General features: G+C 52.0%; 1 protein-coding gene across 2 annotated transcripts in view; it reads left to right on the forward strand.

Annotated features, from left to right (window-relative positions):
• The first annotated feature begins 625 nt into the window (after nt 1-625).
• PXDN (peroxidasin) overlaps nt 626-17,895 on the forward strand; it is an 86,678-nt gene continuing 69,408 nt past the window's right edge. For both annotated transcript variants that reach the window (XM_046661896.1, XM_046661897.1), the window contains exon 1: nt 626-1,064. In XM_046661896.1, the coding sequence (XP_046517852.1) occupies nt 712-1,064 (353 nt within the window). In that variant the 5' untranslated portion in view covers nt 626-711. The remainder of the gene's footprint in view (nt 1,065-17,895) is intronic.

Genomic DNA, 17,895 nt, shown 5'->3' on the forward strand with positions numbered 1-17,895 from the left:
GCTGTTCCACGTGGTAATAGGGCTGGTAACTTCAACAACAGACATTTAGCCTCCAGAGGGGCCAGACCCCTCATTCAGCTGGTCCCAGATGTGGACCCTCGAAACTGTGTGAGCTACAGGAGAGTGCTGACACAGCAATAGGAAAGTACTGGGGTACCCCCTGGTCCCATTCCAGCATGCCTTCAAGCACGCCCCTGGTAGAACGCCAGCCTGATCTTCCGTACTCCTAAAAGTGCCCTGTGGTCAGTAGTGGGCAGAGCGAGTGGTTAACAGGCTCTGGGGTCTCAGCCCGCATGCCTGCCTCAAATCCCGCTGCAGTGTGTGAGTAAAAAGGGAGGGGGAGAGAGACAGAAAGAGAGAGCGAGAGGCAGAGAGAGAGACCGAAAGACAGAGAGAGAGACGAGACAGACAGAGAGTGCCCGCTTGGAACCGCGCCTGGGACATAATAAGCTCTCTAAAAGTGTTTTATAAAATAACAAAAAACCCATCGCACATATGTGGAAACGGCGGCCAGGCGAGGCGAAGCAACTTGGCCGAGACCCCAGCTCGTGAGTGCAGATCTGGGGTTGAAAGCCAGGCCCCCATCTTCCCCCTGCACCCCGGGAGCCCCGCCGCAGGGACGGGGGCGCAGTGACCGGACGCCGCGGCCGGAGGTCCTCGCCCCGCCCCGGCCCCTGGGGAGGTGGGGGTGGGAAGGGAGGAGCCGCGCGCATGTGCACAGCTGGCGCCCCCCGCCCCCCGCACACAGCTGGGACCTGGGCCTTGGCCGGCCGGGCGGGCGGGTGCAGTCCGGAGCGGGCCGGGGACGCGCCGGGCCCTTCGCGGTTGGTCGGTGCGCCCGAGCGTCCGTGCGCGCCGTCGGCCATGGCCTTGCGCCCCGCGGGCCCCGCGCGCCTCTGCCTGCTGGCGCTCGTGCTGTGCTGCGGCTGGGGGGCGCTGGCCTCTGTCGCCCCGAAGCCGGGCGCCGGGTGCCCGAGCCGCTGCCTGTGCTTCCGCACCACGGTGCGCTGCATGCATCTGCTGCTGGAGGCCGTGCCCGCCGTGGCGCCGCAGACCTCCATCCTGTGAGTGCGGCGGGGGCGCAGGAGGGCGATGGACTAGGGGAGGTGGGGGAGGATCGCGGCGTCGGGGGCCGGGCAGGGGCCCGCGGCCCTTTGTCCGCGGTGGTCCGGGCGCAGAGGGCGGACCTGGGCGCAGTTCGCGCGGCCTCCTGAGCCGCCTTTGTTCGGCGCAGGGAATGCCCCGCTGGACTGGGAAGTGGTCGGGAGCAGCCCGGGAAAATCCTGCTCTCCTCCGGACGTCCCTGCCCGCTCCCCGCGCTTGGCCGGGATCCCTCCTGTTGGCTCCCCTCCTCCGCTCCCCTTTCTCCCCCTCTGGGCAGTTTCCTCGCGGAGCGCGGGGCTCCCCCTCCTCGGCTCAGCCGGGATCTTCCCCCTCCGCCTCCCGCTCCTTTCCCCTCCTTCCCTCCCTCCCTCCCTCTCCTCCTGGAGAGCGGCACCCCCTGGCCCCGCTCTGGGGATCCTCCCTCGCGGACCCTCACTGACTCACGGCAGCGCCCCTCCCAGTCCCCGCGTCCGCCTGGGGCGCCGGGAGCCTCCGGCGCGGAATGTCCCCGGCCCCGCGGGGCGCACAGTTCTCTGGGGCTTTCCCTGAGCCCGGAGCAAGCCTGGCGGCGAGGTTCCGGGAGGGGCCCGGTGCGGGCCTCCGAGTTCTGAGGCAGCTCGGGTCTGGACGGAGCCGGGGTCCGAGCGGTTTCCGCTCGGGGCTCGTCCCTCTGGGCTCTAGCCCAGGTGCGCCGCGATCCGGCTGTGCCAAACTTCGCGGATACTTGGCGCTCGGCTTGTTACAAAGTGTCGCGTGCTCCGGCGGCCCCGCAGGCCCGGAAACCCGCCCGCCTCCGCCCCAGTCGGTCCCCAAAGGCCGCATCCCGTCCCCAGAGGGCCCGAAATGCCGCAAGAGTTCGCTGCGGGCCTCGAGGTGTTCCGATGCGACTTTGATTAGAAATTTTCAAAATCTGTAAAGGCAGGCATGCGTTTTAGGCGCCGCCTGTAATTCAGCGTCCTACAGCTGCCCTTCTGAATGCCAAAAATAGTTTCCACTTTTCTTGGCTGAGCCAAGTTCCTCTGGCACCGCTGAAGAGCCTGCAAAAGTTGTAAAATTTTGAGCGAACTATTCAGGAAGTGGGCGGTTAGTGTCCTTACTTTTAAAACCGAGTGCATGGACGGAGACCTCTGCTAGTGGTCGCTGAGTTTGCAGAAAGCTTCCTTCAGGGTCTTTGTCGGGAGTCATTCCCAGCCTGCGAAATTGTTCCTCTCAGAGAGATAAATAGGGCTTTCCCTCCAGAGCGTCTGAGCGGCCTGCCAAGGAGGGACCCAAGGGGGCGTCAGACTCTCAAGAAACGGACTGAAGGGGGGGGGGGCGGGGGGGGGGGGGGGGGGGGGGGGGAGGCGTTTCTCCGTAGGGTAGTTTAATTCTTCAGTGAGTCAGTGGAAAACGCTTGGACCCTGAAGCCATTTTCCACATCTGGCCAGTGTCTAATACTTGTCCTATGCTTTGCCCTCAGATCTTAATTGCTTTTTAAAAAGAACAGTATTTTAAAATATGAGTGTTGTGGAGCAAAAATGGGATCCTCCGGCCTGCTGCACATGGTGAGATTGTCTACAGAACCTAACGGAGTTTGTAAAGTGGGGAGCGGGATGTGGGGGTCACAGGAAAGGAGAGTGACGTGATAATTGGCATTTGCAAGATTTCCAGAAAGTGTTCGTTCGTACACACTTATATGTTACACTTTTATGGGTCTCTGTAGTTTTAAAAAATGTTTTGAAATGGCCATCCTTGGTCTCATCGACTCTGAGGCAGGCAGAACAGATGCTGAGATAAGCAAACCCCTAAGAGAACTGAGCAGATTTTCGTTGAAATGAGCACCCACCCATTTTACAGCTGTGCAGACCAGGCTCCGGGAGAGGAAGCTCCCATCATGGCCACTGTGGACACCAGGGAAGAGGGTAGAACTGAGTCCTGGTGTGACAGGTTCCAGCTGGGGGACAGTTCGCCAGTCGCTTGGCCCCTGGAGGTTGGGGACTGAGGGCACAAGTGGAGACTTTTCAATGACCGTGGGGAGGGGGTAGGTTTTTGGAAACAAAGAAGAGACAGTCGGATGGAGTACATCCTTCAGGGAGTAGGGAATGAGGGAACAGGGCCAGTTCTGGGGGCACCCTGTTGATATGTCTCTGGGGTCCAGTCTGGCAGTTGCATGGTGGGACGCAGTCATATTACAAATTCCACTCACACAGAAATACTTAGTTTTCGCTTTCAGCTTTTCTCCCAGGTCTCTGCCCTCAGGCGTATGATTTTTTTTTTTTTTAAGAAATTATTTGGTAGAAATTGAGGACTTAAGAGATATGACGATAGATAAAGAGCCTGGCCCCCAAAGTTACTTGGGCCGTCCAACCATCACATCATCCCTTTGCTTTCAAGAACTGCACCCCCCCCAAGATTGACTCTCAATCACTGGGAAATGTCAGACTTCTCCGCACAGCGTTCCAGCCGCGTGTGCCGCGCGGCGTTCCAGCAGTGTGTGCCGCGCGGCGTTCCAGCAGTGTGTGCCGCGCGGCGTCCCAGCCGCGTGTGCCGCGCGGCGTCCCAGCAGTGTGTGCCAGCCGGGCCTCATAGTGGATTGTGTTGATTCGTGGTTGGGGCTTCAGAAAATAACGTCTGAGGCCACCTTGTGATTCAGGTTCCGTTTGACCCTTGAGTCACACCAACTGGAAAGTGCAAAGTGGTGTCCTAGAACAGACGGCAGCTGGAAGCCGGCGCCCTGTGGTCTGGCGGCTCTGCAGCTTCTCTGCAGCCCCTGTAGAAGCCCCTTCACCACTGGGTGGAGTATTCGTTTCCTCTCAGAAGTTCTTGTAGAAATGCTTGTTTAATTTTTGAGCATTACACTCTATTCATTGCCATGATAGATGTCTGTCACTGTGATAGTTGAAAGGCTAGTATTAAAAGATGAAGGCTGACGTTTTTCCTTGGCCCCCTTCCTGCCCTCCTCTCAACCCCAGCCTTTTGGCCACAGGCCCAGGGCTCTGGGCTCTGGCCTGTGGGCACGCTCCCTCCACACCTCCTCCTCTGCGACACCTTCCGTTCCCTGTAGCCTCCGCCGTGAGGTCATGGGAATCATCAGCTCTTCATCACTGACATCCGTCTTCCAGTCCAGACCACTCCACAGCCCCAGAGTTAACCCCGGAGTGCCGTCCACGTGACAGGAAACCCTGGCTCTGCAGGGAGCCTGGGGATGTGTCCTGGGGGGACCCTGGAAGGTGTTGCTGCAGAGGAACTGTGGACTGGCCCCTGTGGACTAGGCAGGGGGCTAGGGAGAGCCTCCTCAGGGGGCACACTTGGTTGAATTCTCCCCAAGGTACAGGGTCCACCTGGCAGACAGCCGTTCCCCCACTCCTCAACTTTCTGATGACCCGCTGTGTGCCTGGGTCTGTGCCTGGTCTGGTACCTGCCTCATGGAGTTCCTGGTCCAGTCGGGCGCTGGAGAGTGAGGGCCCGAGGTGCAGTGATGAGGAGGAGCGTCTCGTGCACCAGGCTGTGTGGGGACGGCGTGCTCTGGGCACCATGCACTTTTGGTGGTCTGGGCCAGTGGATGCCTGTTGTCCGGCCCCTGTCCACATGGGAAGAAGATCCCAGTGTTGCCACTTCATGGATCTGGTCCCCGCCTTCCTGCAGGACCCCCACAGGCCTCTCTGAGATCCTGACACATAGGTGGAGGGAGAATCTTCAGGCCATTTCACTGTTTCCTTTGGTCCCTGGGACACTAGCCCTGAGTGACAGCTTCTGCCTGTTCACCAGCCTCTGTTGGAGCTCCCCAGCCTTGGCTATCAGGAGAATCTAATTTCCCACGAGCTTCCCTTTGCACAGAGATGAGGTCTCCTCGTTCAAGGTGGATTGAGGTAGAAACCGTTCCCCTGGCCAGGAGGTGGGGGTGGGCTGAGGAGGGCAGCTGCATGCTGGGAGGCCCGGCTCTCTCCCCTGGCACTTTCCCCACTCTCCCTCTGGCTCACAGGAAGTTCCCTCCCTCCTGACCCTCTGGGGACACCCTCAGCTCCTGGGAAGGCTGGCCTCTTCTGGGGTGGGAGATTCACAAGGTCGGTGGACATGAAGGCTGCATCCTGGCTCCTCTGGGCTCTGCAGAGCACTAGTGCGTGCCGCGCTGGGGACAGCAGGCTCCAAGGCGGAGCCTTTGGCTTCCATAAAACAAATTACTACTTTATTTGTAAATTCCCTGTTACGATGAAATCTTTATTATCGCAGCTCAAATGCATTTGAAAACTGTCATAGGAAGACTTCTTTTCAAAAATATTTATTAATTACATGGAGTGTGTGGGAAGTAACTTTATTTTTTTTTGCCAATCTTCCTCTTTTTTTTTTTTCCTCCCCAAAACCCCAGTACATGGTTGTATATCCCAGTTGTAAGACATTCTAGTTCTTTTGTGTGAGCCACCACCACAGCATGGCAACTGACAGACGGGTGGTCTGGCTCTGAGACCAGGAAGCCAACCTGGGCCACCGAAGCTGTGAGTGAGCACGGAACTTTAACCACTAGGCCGTCAGGGCTGGCTCTGGCTACTTTTTAAATATTTAGGTATTGGTCATTTATCTTCCCCAAATGGTGATGCACCAGATATTTCCTCCCACTCACAGCTGCTCTGCAGGGTCCCATGCGGACGGGGGTCTGTTCCTGAGCTCTGACTGCACCGCGTGCTGTGTTCAGAGGAGGAAACTTCGGTGTCCCAAATAAGCTTGGAGAGCCGTCTTGTGGATAGCGGAGAGCTCTGAGTGTGACGTCTCCATCAGGAGTGGGTTCTGGGCTTAGTTATAACCCGGTCACCATTTGAAAATGTGAACTTGTATTTGAAAGCTGTGCCTGGAAAGTGCTCCTCTTGTTGGGAATTGAGTTGAAGTTCAGCTGTTGGAGGAACTCCCTGCCTCCTTCGTGTTTTAATGAGTCCAGGGAATAGTCATCATAGGAAAGCCCATCAGACAGCTCCTGCCTCGAGCGTGGCTTCATCCAGGGTCCAAATGCCACCATCATGAGGCACTGGGCTCCTTCTCCACTCAGACTGTGACTCAGTTTCTCTACACAGTGATGACTGACAGCTGTCGGCTTCCCTTCTAATGGCGCTCAGTGCAACGGAAAGAGAGTGAATGACTCTTTCTTGGTGCAGAAGCACAAATTCTGGAACTTGACTGAAAGGACCACCTGCCTGGTCTCAAGCACATGGGGTGGGGCGGGGAGGGGGGTGGAGTGGGAGGTCTTGCCCCAAGGCCTGGGCCCCGCCTGCCTCTGGAGCAGTGGATGGAACCTGCTGTGCCCAGCTGGTGGGCTGGAAGCAGGCCACGCCCTTTGCCCAGAGGAAGGAACAGGGCGTTTTTGTTAAAGTGGCTGTTGGGCAGACTAGACAAGAACTGTCCACCGCACTGATTAAAGGTTTAACGTTAAAGATGTCAACAAAAACAGTGACAAAATTCCAGTCTGCAGCGCTGATCTCTTCATCAGTTTGAAAACTAGGTAAAAGTTGGAAGTCAACATGCAGTATGCTGAGTCCCACTGGCAAAGTATGTTTTTTATCTTTCTGAGATGCCAGGCTTCTTCTTGTGCACTTGAACAGACGACATAGATGCCAATGGTGACCATGTGGGGGCCGGGGGCCCCCCCGCAGAGCTCCACAGTCAGAACCCAGGGCTGGGAGTCGGGGACCTGGGTCCTCCTCGTCTCCTCCTTACTGTGTGGACTGCGAGAGCTTCTTTGGGTCGCTGGTCTTCAGCACCCAACATGTAAGGTCTCTTCAGTGTATGGGTTTACTGAGTATTTTAATCTTGACGGTTTCATATGCTTTTGGGGTACACAGAAAATGCGATTTATTTAAAAGTGCATTTTTTGGTGAATTCACTTGAAAAGCAGTTAAAGTTTACTGTATTTGATGCTTAAACAGTCCATCAGGACATTTTGTGTTACTGCCATCTCTCGGTGAGGCCAGTGGCTCCCTGGGATCTGGACGGGACTGTAGAATTGTTATGCTCTGTGTGCTGCGTATCCACCTGGATGAAACAGCCTGATGATGTCAGTGGGGGAGGGAATGCTTTTCTGGTGTTTAAAGTAATGTCGTTGATGGCGTAAAATCTTTCTAAATGAATAGTTCCAATGATTTATAGTCTTTTTGTCTCGAAGTTAATTTTGGAAAATAGAAATTGTACTTTTTCTTCCCTGGTCATGTGGTTTGTCTTCAGATGCCAGAAGTCCACAATCAAGATAGACAAATCCTGAGATCGAAACTAGCAAGAAAGCTGAGTGAGCATATGCCAGTTGAGTGAGCATATGCTAGTTGTTTCGTGGGTTAGTTCTCAGGGTCTACCTTCCCCGGCTTGGCTATGAGGTCGGTTATCTTTGTTAATTTGTTGTGACAGTTTCTCTATTCTGGACACTGTTGCCTCTGTCCTGTTTCTCTGCCTTCTTAGGGATGGAAATCTGGGAGACCCTGATCCCCCAAGAACTTTACCCAAAGATCCTGGATAAAGGGTGGTCAGACCCTCCTCTGTATGTCCCCAGGGGACTCCTTTCCTTCTCCTTTAGGGTTTACTTGAGACTTCTTTTTTTTAAGAAAACGGTTTTGTTCCAAATCTGATTGCCCACGGGATCTTCAGCTCATTGAAGAGAGGGGTCCCGGCTGGACGCCCAGCCCATCAGAGAGCTCGGGCAGGAGGAGGGCCCACAGTGGCTGCGGCTGGCGGTTTCTTCGCTCGGCACCCACTCTTGGGAATGGAGCTGCTGAGCTCAGAGGCTCCCGGAGCAGCCTACAGGATCATCTCGTCTTTTGTTCTGGAGTCAGGTCTGAAGTAGAAGCTTAACCAGTGACGATTCCCTCATTTGACCTTTGTCCAGATGAATTTTCACTTAAAAAAAGCCTTATTGAGACATAATTGATGTTAAGAAAGTGCACATATATAACATGCACACTTTGGTGAGTTTTGACATATGTCTGTTCCTGTGAAAGCATCGCCACAATCAAGATAATGAACCTCCCTGCCCACGAAGTCTCCTCTGGTCCTTGGCAGCCCTTCCCTCCGCCCTTCTGCCTGGTTGGAGATGACCTGGCTGTGTTCAGGGGGACTGTCGGCCTTTGTTCTCCTTTCCTGGAATGTCTTTGTCTGGCTTTGGCTTATCAGGGTAAATCTTGCCTCATGGAATGAGTTGAGCACTCCTTCCTTTTCAGTTTTTTGAGAGTGTGGGTAGACTTGGTTTTAGTTCTTCCCTAAACATCGGGTGGAACTTCCCAGGGAAGCCTCCTGGGCTTGGGGTTGGTTGTCTTTGTGGGAAGGATTTAAGCTACAGTTTCTTCAACAAATAAAGGGCCGTTCAGGGCTTTTTCTCTCTGAGAGCTTTGGAAGACTGTGTCTCCCAGGGAGACTGCCCGTGTCACACAAGTTGGATTTGCCATCATAAAGCTGTTCCTCATTATCCTCTTAATATCTGAGAATCTGGGGTGAGATTCTCTTGTTCCTGAAATTGGAAACGCCTGTCGGTCTCTTTTTTTCCCCTGATCGGTCTGCCTAGAGGTTTATCAGTTTTATTAATCTTTGCAGAAACTCCACTTTTGGATTCATTGATTTTTCTGTTTCATCGTTCTCTTGATTTCTGCTTTGATCTTTCTTGTTTCCTTTCTTCTACCTTAGATTTCATTTGCTCTTCTCCTGGTTTGCCCACACGCATGCCCTTCTCAGTGCTCAGCTGAGTCCTCCACGCTCTGCAGATCCCTGGGGTTCTCTCTCTCTCTCTCTCCCTCCGTCCTCTCTCGCTGGAGCATCTGGGTGTCTTGTCTCTGTCCTGTGAGTTCGTTGCCTTGGTCTCCCCAGATACACAGCGTCATCGTCATCTTCTCTCCTAGGCAGCCATGGGGTGGACGTGTGGTCACCTCGTTCGTTTTCACCTCTCAGGGATTGTGTCCGTTGTTCACTGATGTACAACATCTCGAAAACACTTGTTTCGTGTATTTTATCAGCTTTTTGGTTGGTCCAGACAGGACGGTAAGTCCGGCACTCTCATTCCATCGTGTTCAAAAGTGGAAGTCCTCATTCACTTTTTCAAGAAAACCTTTAAATTCTTCTGCAAAGAGGTGTGTTAAAAAGTAAGTAACAATTAGAGTAAAACAATGACTGAGTTCACATGCCCAAGTCTGCAGTTAAAAAAAGTTAAGAGCTCTGCAACCCTGCTGCTGTCCCCACCTGCCTTTGGAATGCCTGTGTGCTCGTCAGCGTAATCGGGCTTCAGCTGCTGTGAGGAGCGGTCGCAGAGTCTTCGTGGATGAAGACAGCGCGTCCCCCTCGCTCACAGGGCCCCGGGCGGATGTCCGCGGTTGGGCAGCTGTCGTCAGAGGCTCTGCTTGCAGCCAGGGGTCAGCAGACCACGGTCAGTGGGATAGCTGCCTGTTTGTGGACTGAGTGCATTGGGACGTGCCAGCCCTTCATTGTCTTTTCTCCGTGGCCGCCTTCTAACCACAAAGGCAGAGCTGGGTCATTGTGACAAGTCAAAATATTTACTACCTAAGAAAATGTTTGCTCTCACAGTGACTCAGGGACTCAGGATCTGTCCATCCGGGGGCTCTGCTGCCAGTCCCTGGCCCTCCAAGCTGTCACGCAAGGGGCGCAAGGGAGCGTAAATGGGATGCCTCACTGCTGCTCACGTTGCGCTGGCCACATGTCCCAGCCTGGGAGCAGGGGCCCTGGGGAACGTTGATTTGTTCGTGCCCAGGAAAAAGAAGTGAGTTGTTAGCATCTTGTCAGTTTATGTCACGACCGTGCTGGACTCTGTTTTCAGCCTCCCTTCACAGGTTGTTTCCGTGTCTGCGCACTCCTCCACAGGGCGCTGCCGGGCATGGGCAGGGAGCAGCTCTGTGCTCTCATGCTTTTCCACAGAGATCGGCTAGGCAGCCACCAGGCTGTGCTCCCACTGTTTCTGTGTCTGTGACCGACTGGGTTCCACCACCCGACCCTGCTTAGTTTAGTTTAACTCCTGCTGTGGGCTGTAGCAAATTCCATCACGGAAAAATGCAGGTTAAAAACTTCCTCTCTTTTCAACAAGAAGAATTTTGTTGTTTATTATTTGGGGATTAAAGGCGGATTATTTATATTCTGTAGAGAGTTGCCGGATGTGATTTTCTGTGGCAAGTGTCGAGTGGCCTCAGTGACTGTAACCCACACGTCACAGCCACATTTCTCGTAAGCAGGTTGCTCAACTAAAGACTTTTCTCCAAGGGACGAGACCAATTTGGGTTTGACATGATGTCAGCCCTGGATAATTACAGAAATAAGGGGAGAAGTGGTGAGGGGCTAGAAGGAGAAAAACCACGAGGAATCCTTAATCCTCAGGTTGGATCGTTAGCTTCCAGGGGCCAGGAATCAGCTGTGTTTCTGAGTTTCTTGCTCAGGAGGCAGACTGTGCATCTCCTGCCACCTGCATGCCGGGGATGGACGCGTCCTGTGAGCGTGCGCGCTCCTGCCCGCTGGCCGGAGGATCCCGGTTCTTCCTGTTTACTTCCCGTAATTCTCAAGTTGTGTATAATTTTGAAGGCCTTTGGAAACTTGCCCCCCTGCCTTCTGTCATAGGCCCCTCAGCTCTTTGTCGTCGTTCACCTCTCGCAGGCGTGGAGCTGGGTGGGCACAGGACGGATGAAGTCAGCCACTCCCCCTGAGCCCCCCTGGAGGGAGGTTGTGCAACCTGCCCCCTTACCCACTGAATTGCACCATCTTGTTTAGTTTTCTTTTACAACATATTTTTAAAATATTTTTATGCAACTTGTGCGTGGTCATGGTAGAAAAATGTGAAAATATAGACACACACAAAAAAATTACATTCCTTTCATTAGAGGAAACTGTTAACAAGTTGGGCTTGTCCCTCAGATACAGACATGAACAAACATTTAAATGAGTGCTTATGTACACAGAAATATTGTATGTCCATGTGTCTGTCTACATCTACAGCTCTATCTCCATATCTATCATCTGTCTACATTTATCTAGCTTCTACGGATCATCTGTCATCTATCTCTATGTATTTATGTACCTGTCTATCTCTATCATCTATCTATCTACGTCTATCTATCTATCTGTCTATCTGTCTTTCTATGGATCTATCTATCCATCTAAGGATCTATTTATCTACATATTATCTATTTATCTATGGATCAATCTATCTATCATCTATTTCCAGAAATTGGGTCGTGCTTTACGTCCTGCTCTGTAGCGCATGGTGCACATTTTTAGTTCTAGTGACACGTTGTGGCCATGTGTCTAGGCAATAGTTGTCTGCACCATCATTGCTAAAGCCACATAGTATTTAATTTCGTTTGGAATTGCCAAATTTGTTTAAGTGGATTCTTATTATGGGTCATTTCTCTGTTTCCACTTTTCTGCTAGTATAAACAATAACTTTCCAAATGCCATTGTGTATATTTTTTGGATTATTTTAGAGCACCCTGGGGTAAGTTTTTCCAGCCCTCGAGGCCTCAGTTTCCCCATCTGTGGGCAGATCCTGAGGAATAACGAAGGGCATCTATGTGAGTGTTCTGACCCGGAGCCTGTGGGGAAGATGCTTTTACAACGGAAGCTTTTATTGTATCCTCGAAGAATGGATTTATTGGACCATGCAAATTCAAACAAGGGGCTGTGCCGGAGGAGGCCAGAGGAGGGGGCGCTCTCCCTTATCAGGCCCGGGGAAACGGGGTGCTTGTGATGGGCGGTGTGTTCCTCTTGGTGGAGTGCAGGCCCTGAGCTCCTGGGTGTGACTTTCGTTATTTTGTGTGCTGGTTTTAATGGAGGCAGATACCAGTGATGCCAGGAACTACTGCTAGGAAATACCATTAAGCAGGTTTTCAGGGCATTGTAAATATGCATTTTTCTCTGACAGACCAAACGCAAATGTTCAGGGAGCATCTAATTTTCCCTCCTGAGGACAGCTCCTGCAGGGGTCCTTCTGCAGTCCTAGGACCCAGGAAATATCCCATAATGTGAGCTTCCTCCCTTCTCAACTTCCTAAGATGCCAGTTTGGCATAGATCTAATGTTAATTATTTGCTAAGAATTAAGGACAATAAAACTGAATATTCACAGTTACTCTAAATAGATATAAAGCCGACACTGGTAGAGATGAGAAAAGTTTGCTTTTGCAGTGATTGGAGCTGTAAGATTAATATTTTCTCCCTTTTTGGGGAAGAATAAGACTATTACAGCTCTCAGGCAGGAATTTCTTTACTCAGAAATGTCGTGGAAGGAGGCATGATAGCAGACAAATGTGAGAGTGTGTTCCATCAGTGGAACGAGGCTGTAACTTATCTGAAGTTCTTGCTAAACATGTGCTTCTCTTCTTCCTCACAGCTTCCTTTGGGGAAAGAGAACCTAGATTAGCCTTGTCGCTTCCTGGAGTCACACAATATTTCTAAAAGTCTATCACCAGCTGAGCAGGACTTTAACTTTTAAAAATAGTGATTAAAAGTGGATACCATTAGTCATCATTGTTACTTATTCAGACATGTCGGATGTTTGTATTGGCATGGCAACAGGTGGCTAAATATTAATCTTGAGCATTTGTTTCCTTGTGCGTGTTTTTTTGTTGTGTAATTTTCTTCGGTCAGTGCCTGTGCCACCCTATCCATCACCCATTCACCCTTTGGTCCATAACCACGCACTCATGCATCTATTCATTCACCTATCTTTCTATCCATCCACCCTTCAATTCATAACCACCCACCCATCCATCTGTGCAATCACCCATCCATCCACCTAATCCATCCATCCATCCATTCCCCCACCTATCCATCCATTCATCCCCCCACCCATCCATCCCCCCACCCATCCATCCCCACATGTACCCACCCATCCATCCAACCCCCCCATCCATCCATCCACCCATCCGTCCATCCACCCATCCGTCCATCCACCCATTCATCCATCTGTCCTTTCTTCCATCCACCCACCCATGCATCTTTCCATCCATTCATCCATCCATGCATCCACCCACCCATTCAGCTACCCCTCCATCTATTCATTCTTTCATCCGTCTGCCCAACTGCACATCCCTTTCTCCATCACTCTTTCCCTCCCTCCTTCATTTCTGGAATCCTTGTTAGGTGTCAAGTGCTGGTGCTAAGACACACAGACCCTGCTGCTGGGGGCTCACTGTCCAGGAGGGGCCAGGCTGTGAGGCACACCCAGTTGTGTAGGCAGTGCACCGCTATCCTAACACAGCCCTGTCCCTGCCCCGTCCTACCCTCTGATGGGTTAGGAGTGGGGTTGGAAGCCTAGCTAGAGGGTTCTGGAAAAGGAGATAGCTGTGGAAAGAACTCTGTCTGTATACCTAAGCCCCTTTTTTCCTAAGTTCAAAATTCACTGGCTTTAAATCCAACTTCTTCGTTGTTTTCGTTAGTCTCAGAGAAACTTCTTATTTCTCTGAGGATTCTCTGAGTTCTGTGTCTAGCAGCCCTTTTCAGGCAGTTCCTAAGAGAATGAAGCCCAAAAGAAAATGATTTGAGTGATTATTTTTTTCAATTCTTCCAAGATCCTGCTTCGCTAGCATCTGGATGCTGGAGATGAACCAGCTCATTCCATTCCGTGGGGGTTGCCTTAGGGCTTCTCATTTTCTCACTGGAGAAGCCCAGTGAGACCATCAAAAACTCAGTGCAAAGGAAGATGACTGCTCCGGCATCGCGGCCAAGGAGTTGCAAGTAGGCAGGTTAGGCTGGTAACGTGGGATAACCTTATTTAAAATGAAGAGGTCCACATAGACTGCCAGGAGGAACTGCCTTGGCTAAGGTTTATTTTTATTCTCTTTACAGGGCTCCGTTTTTTTCCCTCAGAAGCCTTCCTGACGCTTCACCTCAAACCATCTCTTATCAGCTCCTTTCGGGGTTTCTCGTCTGTCCCGTACCGCTTTTGACCTGTGATATTTTCTGATTGATGAAACTATCTCGCTGAACACTCTAAAAATGTTTTCTCATTCAGTAATTAACTTGGGTTGCTTTTCTTGTCTTCCTAAAAACTTCTTGAGTTCTGTGTCTGTAGGAAGCCCCCCAGATTAGACGCTCTCAGAGCCTCTGGATAGAGAGTAACTATTGGTTTTCAATATTTGTTGATTCCATTTTGTGATCCGTTTCCTCAGTGGAGGCAATTCAAACACAGTTAGCCTGATTTGAGCCTTTTAGAAAAGCAACAAGCAAAACTCAGTATATTTTGGTAAAGCCTGAAATTGGTTCTGTCTTGGGCTTGGTTTGTGCTGAGGGTATGTGACCTTCTGCCGGCCAGTTGGCTCAGTCCTGGCTGAGTGCCCAGTGGGATAACATGATTTGTCTGTTTATTTTGCTGAACTCAAAGAGCTAGTTCTGTCTCTCTCTGTAGGAACAACTATAATTAACCTGTTGAATTGTTTAAATTATAATTGTTGTAACAAGTAGGTTATATCCCAGGATGCCTGGGTGTCTGTGATGGTCAATTTTTTGTGTCAACTTGATTGGGTCACAGTACCTAGATATTTGGTCAAACATTATTCTAGAGTTTTCTGTGAAGGCATTTTTTTAGATGAGATTAACATTTAAGTCTAGCTTTTGAGAAAAAGCAGATTGCCCTCCACAACATGGGTGGGCCTCATCCAATCAGTTGAAGGGCTCAGGAGAAAAAGACTGGGATCTCCTGAGGTGGAAGGACTTCTGCCAGCAGATGGACTTTGGACGCAGATAGCTGCTCTTTCTTGGGTTTCCAGCCCACCAGCTCTCTGCAAATTTTGGACGTGCCAAGCCTCCACAGTAAATGTCTCTTTAAAATAAATCTTTCTCTCTCTCTGTATATATACACACACACATACATGTCATGTCCTTGTGGTTCTGTTCCTTGGGAGAACCCTGACTGTTGCAGTGTCCTTGTTGAGTGTCACGTGACCCTAGTCCTCCTGGTCAGCTGCCTGGATCTGGGTGGGCACCTGACCAAGGACAGCCAGTCCATGTGCTGGCCAGTTGCTTGTGGTCAGACTTGGCCTGGACAGATGTCTCCCAGGGGCGCTGGAACTAGAAAATACTAAGGGACAAACAGCCAGCAGTGGAGGCTGAAACCGTCAGGCTGTGGCTTCGAGAGGATCCAGAGCCCGCATCAGTGGCACAGAGCTCCGAGGAAGCAGAGAGCAGACACGCGTGGGAAGGCGGCTGGAGCTGGGCACCTGGACACCTGTGAAAGCTCTCCTGGCCCGGGAGAGAGACCCTCCGAGAGGGGCCGGAGTCCACAGCTGCCTCTGCTCCTTTTCAGGACTGCATGTTGTTGAATGAGTTTTTATTTCTTGTCTAGAAATTATTTAGAAAACAACTCGATTAGTTTATTTTAAAACATAAAAAAAGGAAAGAAAAAACCCTGTCTTTTAGGGATTTATTATGACATAAGCAAGACTGTTCATTTGAAATTTTTTTTTCTTGCCGAGGAAGATTCGCCCTGAGCTAGTAACATCTGTGCCAGCCTTCCTCCACTCTACACGTGGGTCCCGCCACAGCGTGGCTTGATGGGTGGTGTGGGTCTGCACCCAGATCGAACCCGTGAACCGGGCTGCCAAGCAGAGCACGCAGACTTAACCATTGCCACTGGGGTGGCCCCTCCGAGATTTTTAAAGTGCGTTAAGGAAAAAGCAAACTATGGTTAATTTTGCAGCCGTAATCCTGGGGCATAGAAACTTTGCCTTTTCGTGTGCATCTGTGTGCCATGCCTGCCTCACTGATTTACTTTCCATAATGAGACACTCCATGTCCTCGTGTATAGGCCCCCCGCCATCTCTGCCCCACACCAGTTTCTTTCTCCGTGCGTTTTCCTCCATCTGAGATCAGGTTGGCGCCTGAGGAGACCTTGTTACTGCCGTCAGCTGGTCCCTGGGCGTGTCTCTCCTGCTCACCCCCAGGATGGTCATTTTCTGTGGACAGGATCATCGTCATGAGTCACTGAGCTCCTGCTGTTAGCCCCACTTTCCAGATGGGGAACCGAGCCCCTGCTGCAAGGTTGGGGACACGTCCCCCCAAGTGGGTCGTGTCGTCCAGCAGGGAGCCCTGGCCACACTCGGAGCACTGCAGCCCCTGCAGGTGCCCTTCCTTCTGGAGTGCGTGTGCCTGCGCGTGCATGGGCTCAGTGACCCCTTTTGCCCGAGGTCCACCAGCCCTGGAGGAAGAAGGGTCTGTGTAAGGGTGCACGCTGGCAGAGTGGTTCTGGGCGCATACAGTGTGGGGCGAACTCCCCTGGGTACAGCATCTGCCCGAATGGCCCCTCCCGTGCACACTCACTGAGGCGGGGACCTGTGCAGCTCAGAGTGCCCTGTGGTCCTGCATCCTGGGCCTGCGAGCCTGCTGCTTTAAGGCGAACCCGCTCTTGCCCCGGGCGACCCCTCACATGTCCCATGTGCTAGCCCTGCCCCTGGGAGGGTCTCCCGCAGGTTTGGGGCTCCAGGGGATAGAGATAGGCCGCTGACTTCTCTGGGCTCACGCATAGCTGGGGCCACTGAGGTGAGAAGGGAGGCCAGGCTCCTGTGCCCAGGAGGAGCGGAGGCCGCATCAGCTGCTGCCCGGGTTCTTGGGGCCCTGATGCCTCCGGGCTGTGGAGCTCGACTGCTACAGCAGTGCCTTCGCGTGCATCTCGCGGTGTTGTGTTTCCTACGTGCGCCCCAGCAAACCACGCACAGGGCAGCTTCATCGAGGGGCGTTGTGATCCATCACAGACATTCCTGTGGATCGAGCGGATGCTGCGGAAGTGAGCCAGTGTGTACTTGCGTTAACCGACCTGGTACAGGAGAGGAAGAGCCAAGAGCCTGGAGGGAGAGGCCTCGAGAGGGAGTGGCCGGCACATGTGCGCCCGCCTGCGCTGTTCGAAGTCTATCCTGGCGTCTGTCCTGGTGTCCCTCACCCGGACACAGGACGGTGGGCCTCTCCTCACAGACGTGGCATGTGGTGTTCTCACCTCTGTTCCCACGGGCTCCAGGCATCGCCTCCTTCTGGGTCCCCTTGGCCCTCTATGTCTGTTGCTGTGCCCAGTGTTGGCAGACGTCCACTAAGGTTAGTTGTCACCTGGGTGACCTCACCTTCCCCAATTCCCGCCTTTCACTTCCCTTGGGTTTGTTAGAATTACGGACAAAACTAGAGTGACTCCCAAGGGAGCAGGCCCAGGGCTCCTGGGCAGGGTGGGCACCGGGCTGGGTGGTGCTGAAGATTCGTGTATAGACTCTTAGCTCGTTGGTGCTACGAAGTTCTGCACTTGTTTGCATCTACTCTACCTTTGTTAGTTTTCAAATATTAGGACTCAGGTTTTTTCTTGTTCATTATGCTTTAATTCTGAGGGTAGAATATATTAAAAATGACAAAAATCTCTATAGGCAAACTATTTCCTTAAGTTGATGGCCAATGTTAAAATGTTATTTTTCATGTCATTTATAGTATTATCACAGTCCACTTAATGAAATTTGGTTCAATTTCAGTGAAAATTATCCTCCAGAGTAGGTTTTTCTCCCTGGGATGAGGGGGGAGCTTGACTACAGTTGGTATGCATGGTGCAGAATTTCATGCAAATACAGTGCATCAGCAGCGTGGTAACAAACCTGTTTAAGCAAAGAGGAAAAAAGACAAACGCACAAGCCCTGCTGCGTGGATCACTGCAGCTTCTGGGACCCAGTTTCTTCTACTGATTTAAAAACAAAGCTAACAAAATAAAGTGGAAAAGGTTAGTGCCATAGGTTAGTGTAAGAGATTAGGTAGTTGCTCACACAGTGGGTTGGTGGTGATGTAGCAGTGGTTAGCAGGTTCGGGTGGCAGGTTAGGGCCGTGGTTAGCAGGTT

This window comes from Equus quagga, chromosome 5, assembly GCF_021613505.1.
Source record: "Equus quagga isolate Etosha38 chromosome 5, UCLA_HA_Equagga_1.0, whole genome shotgun sequence".
Taxonomy (NCBI): Eukaryota; Metazoa; Chordata; class Mammalia; order Perissodactyla; family Equidae; genus Equus; species Equus quagga.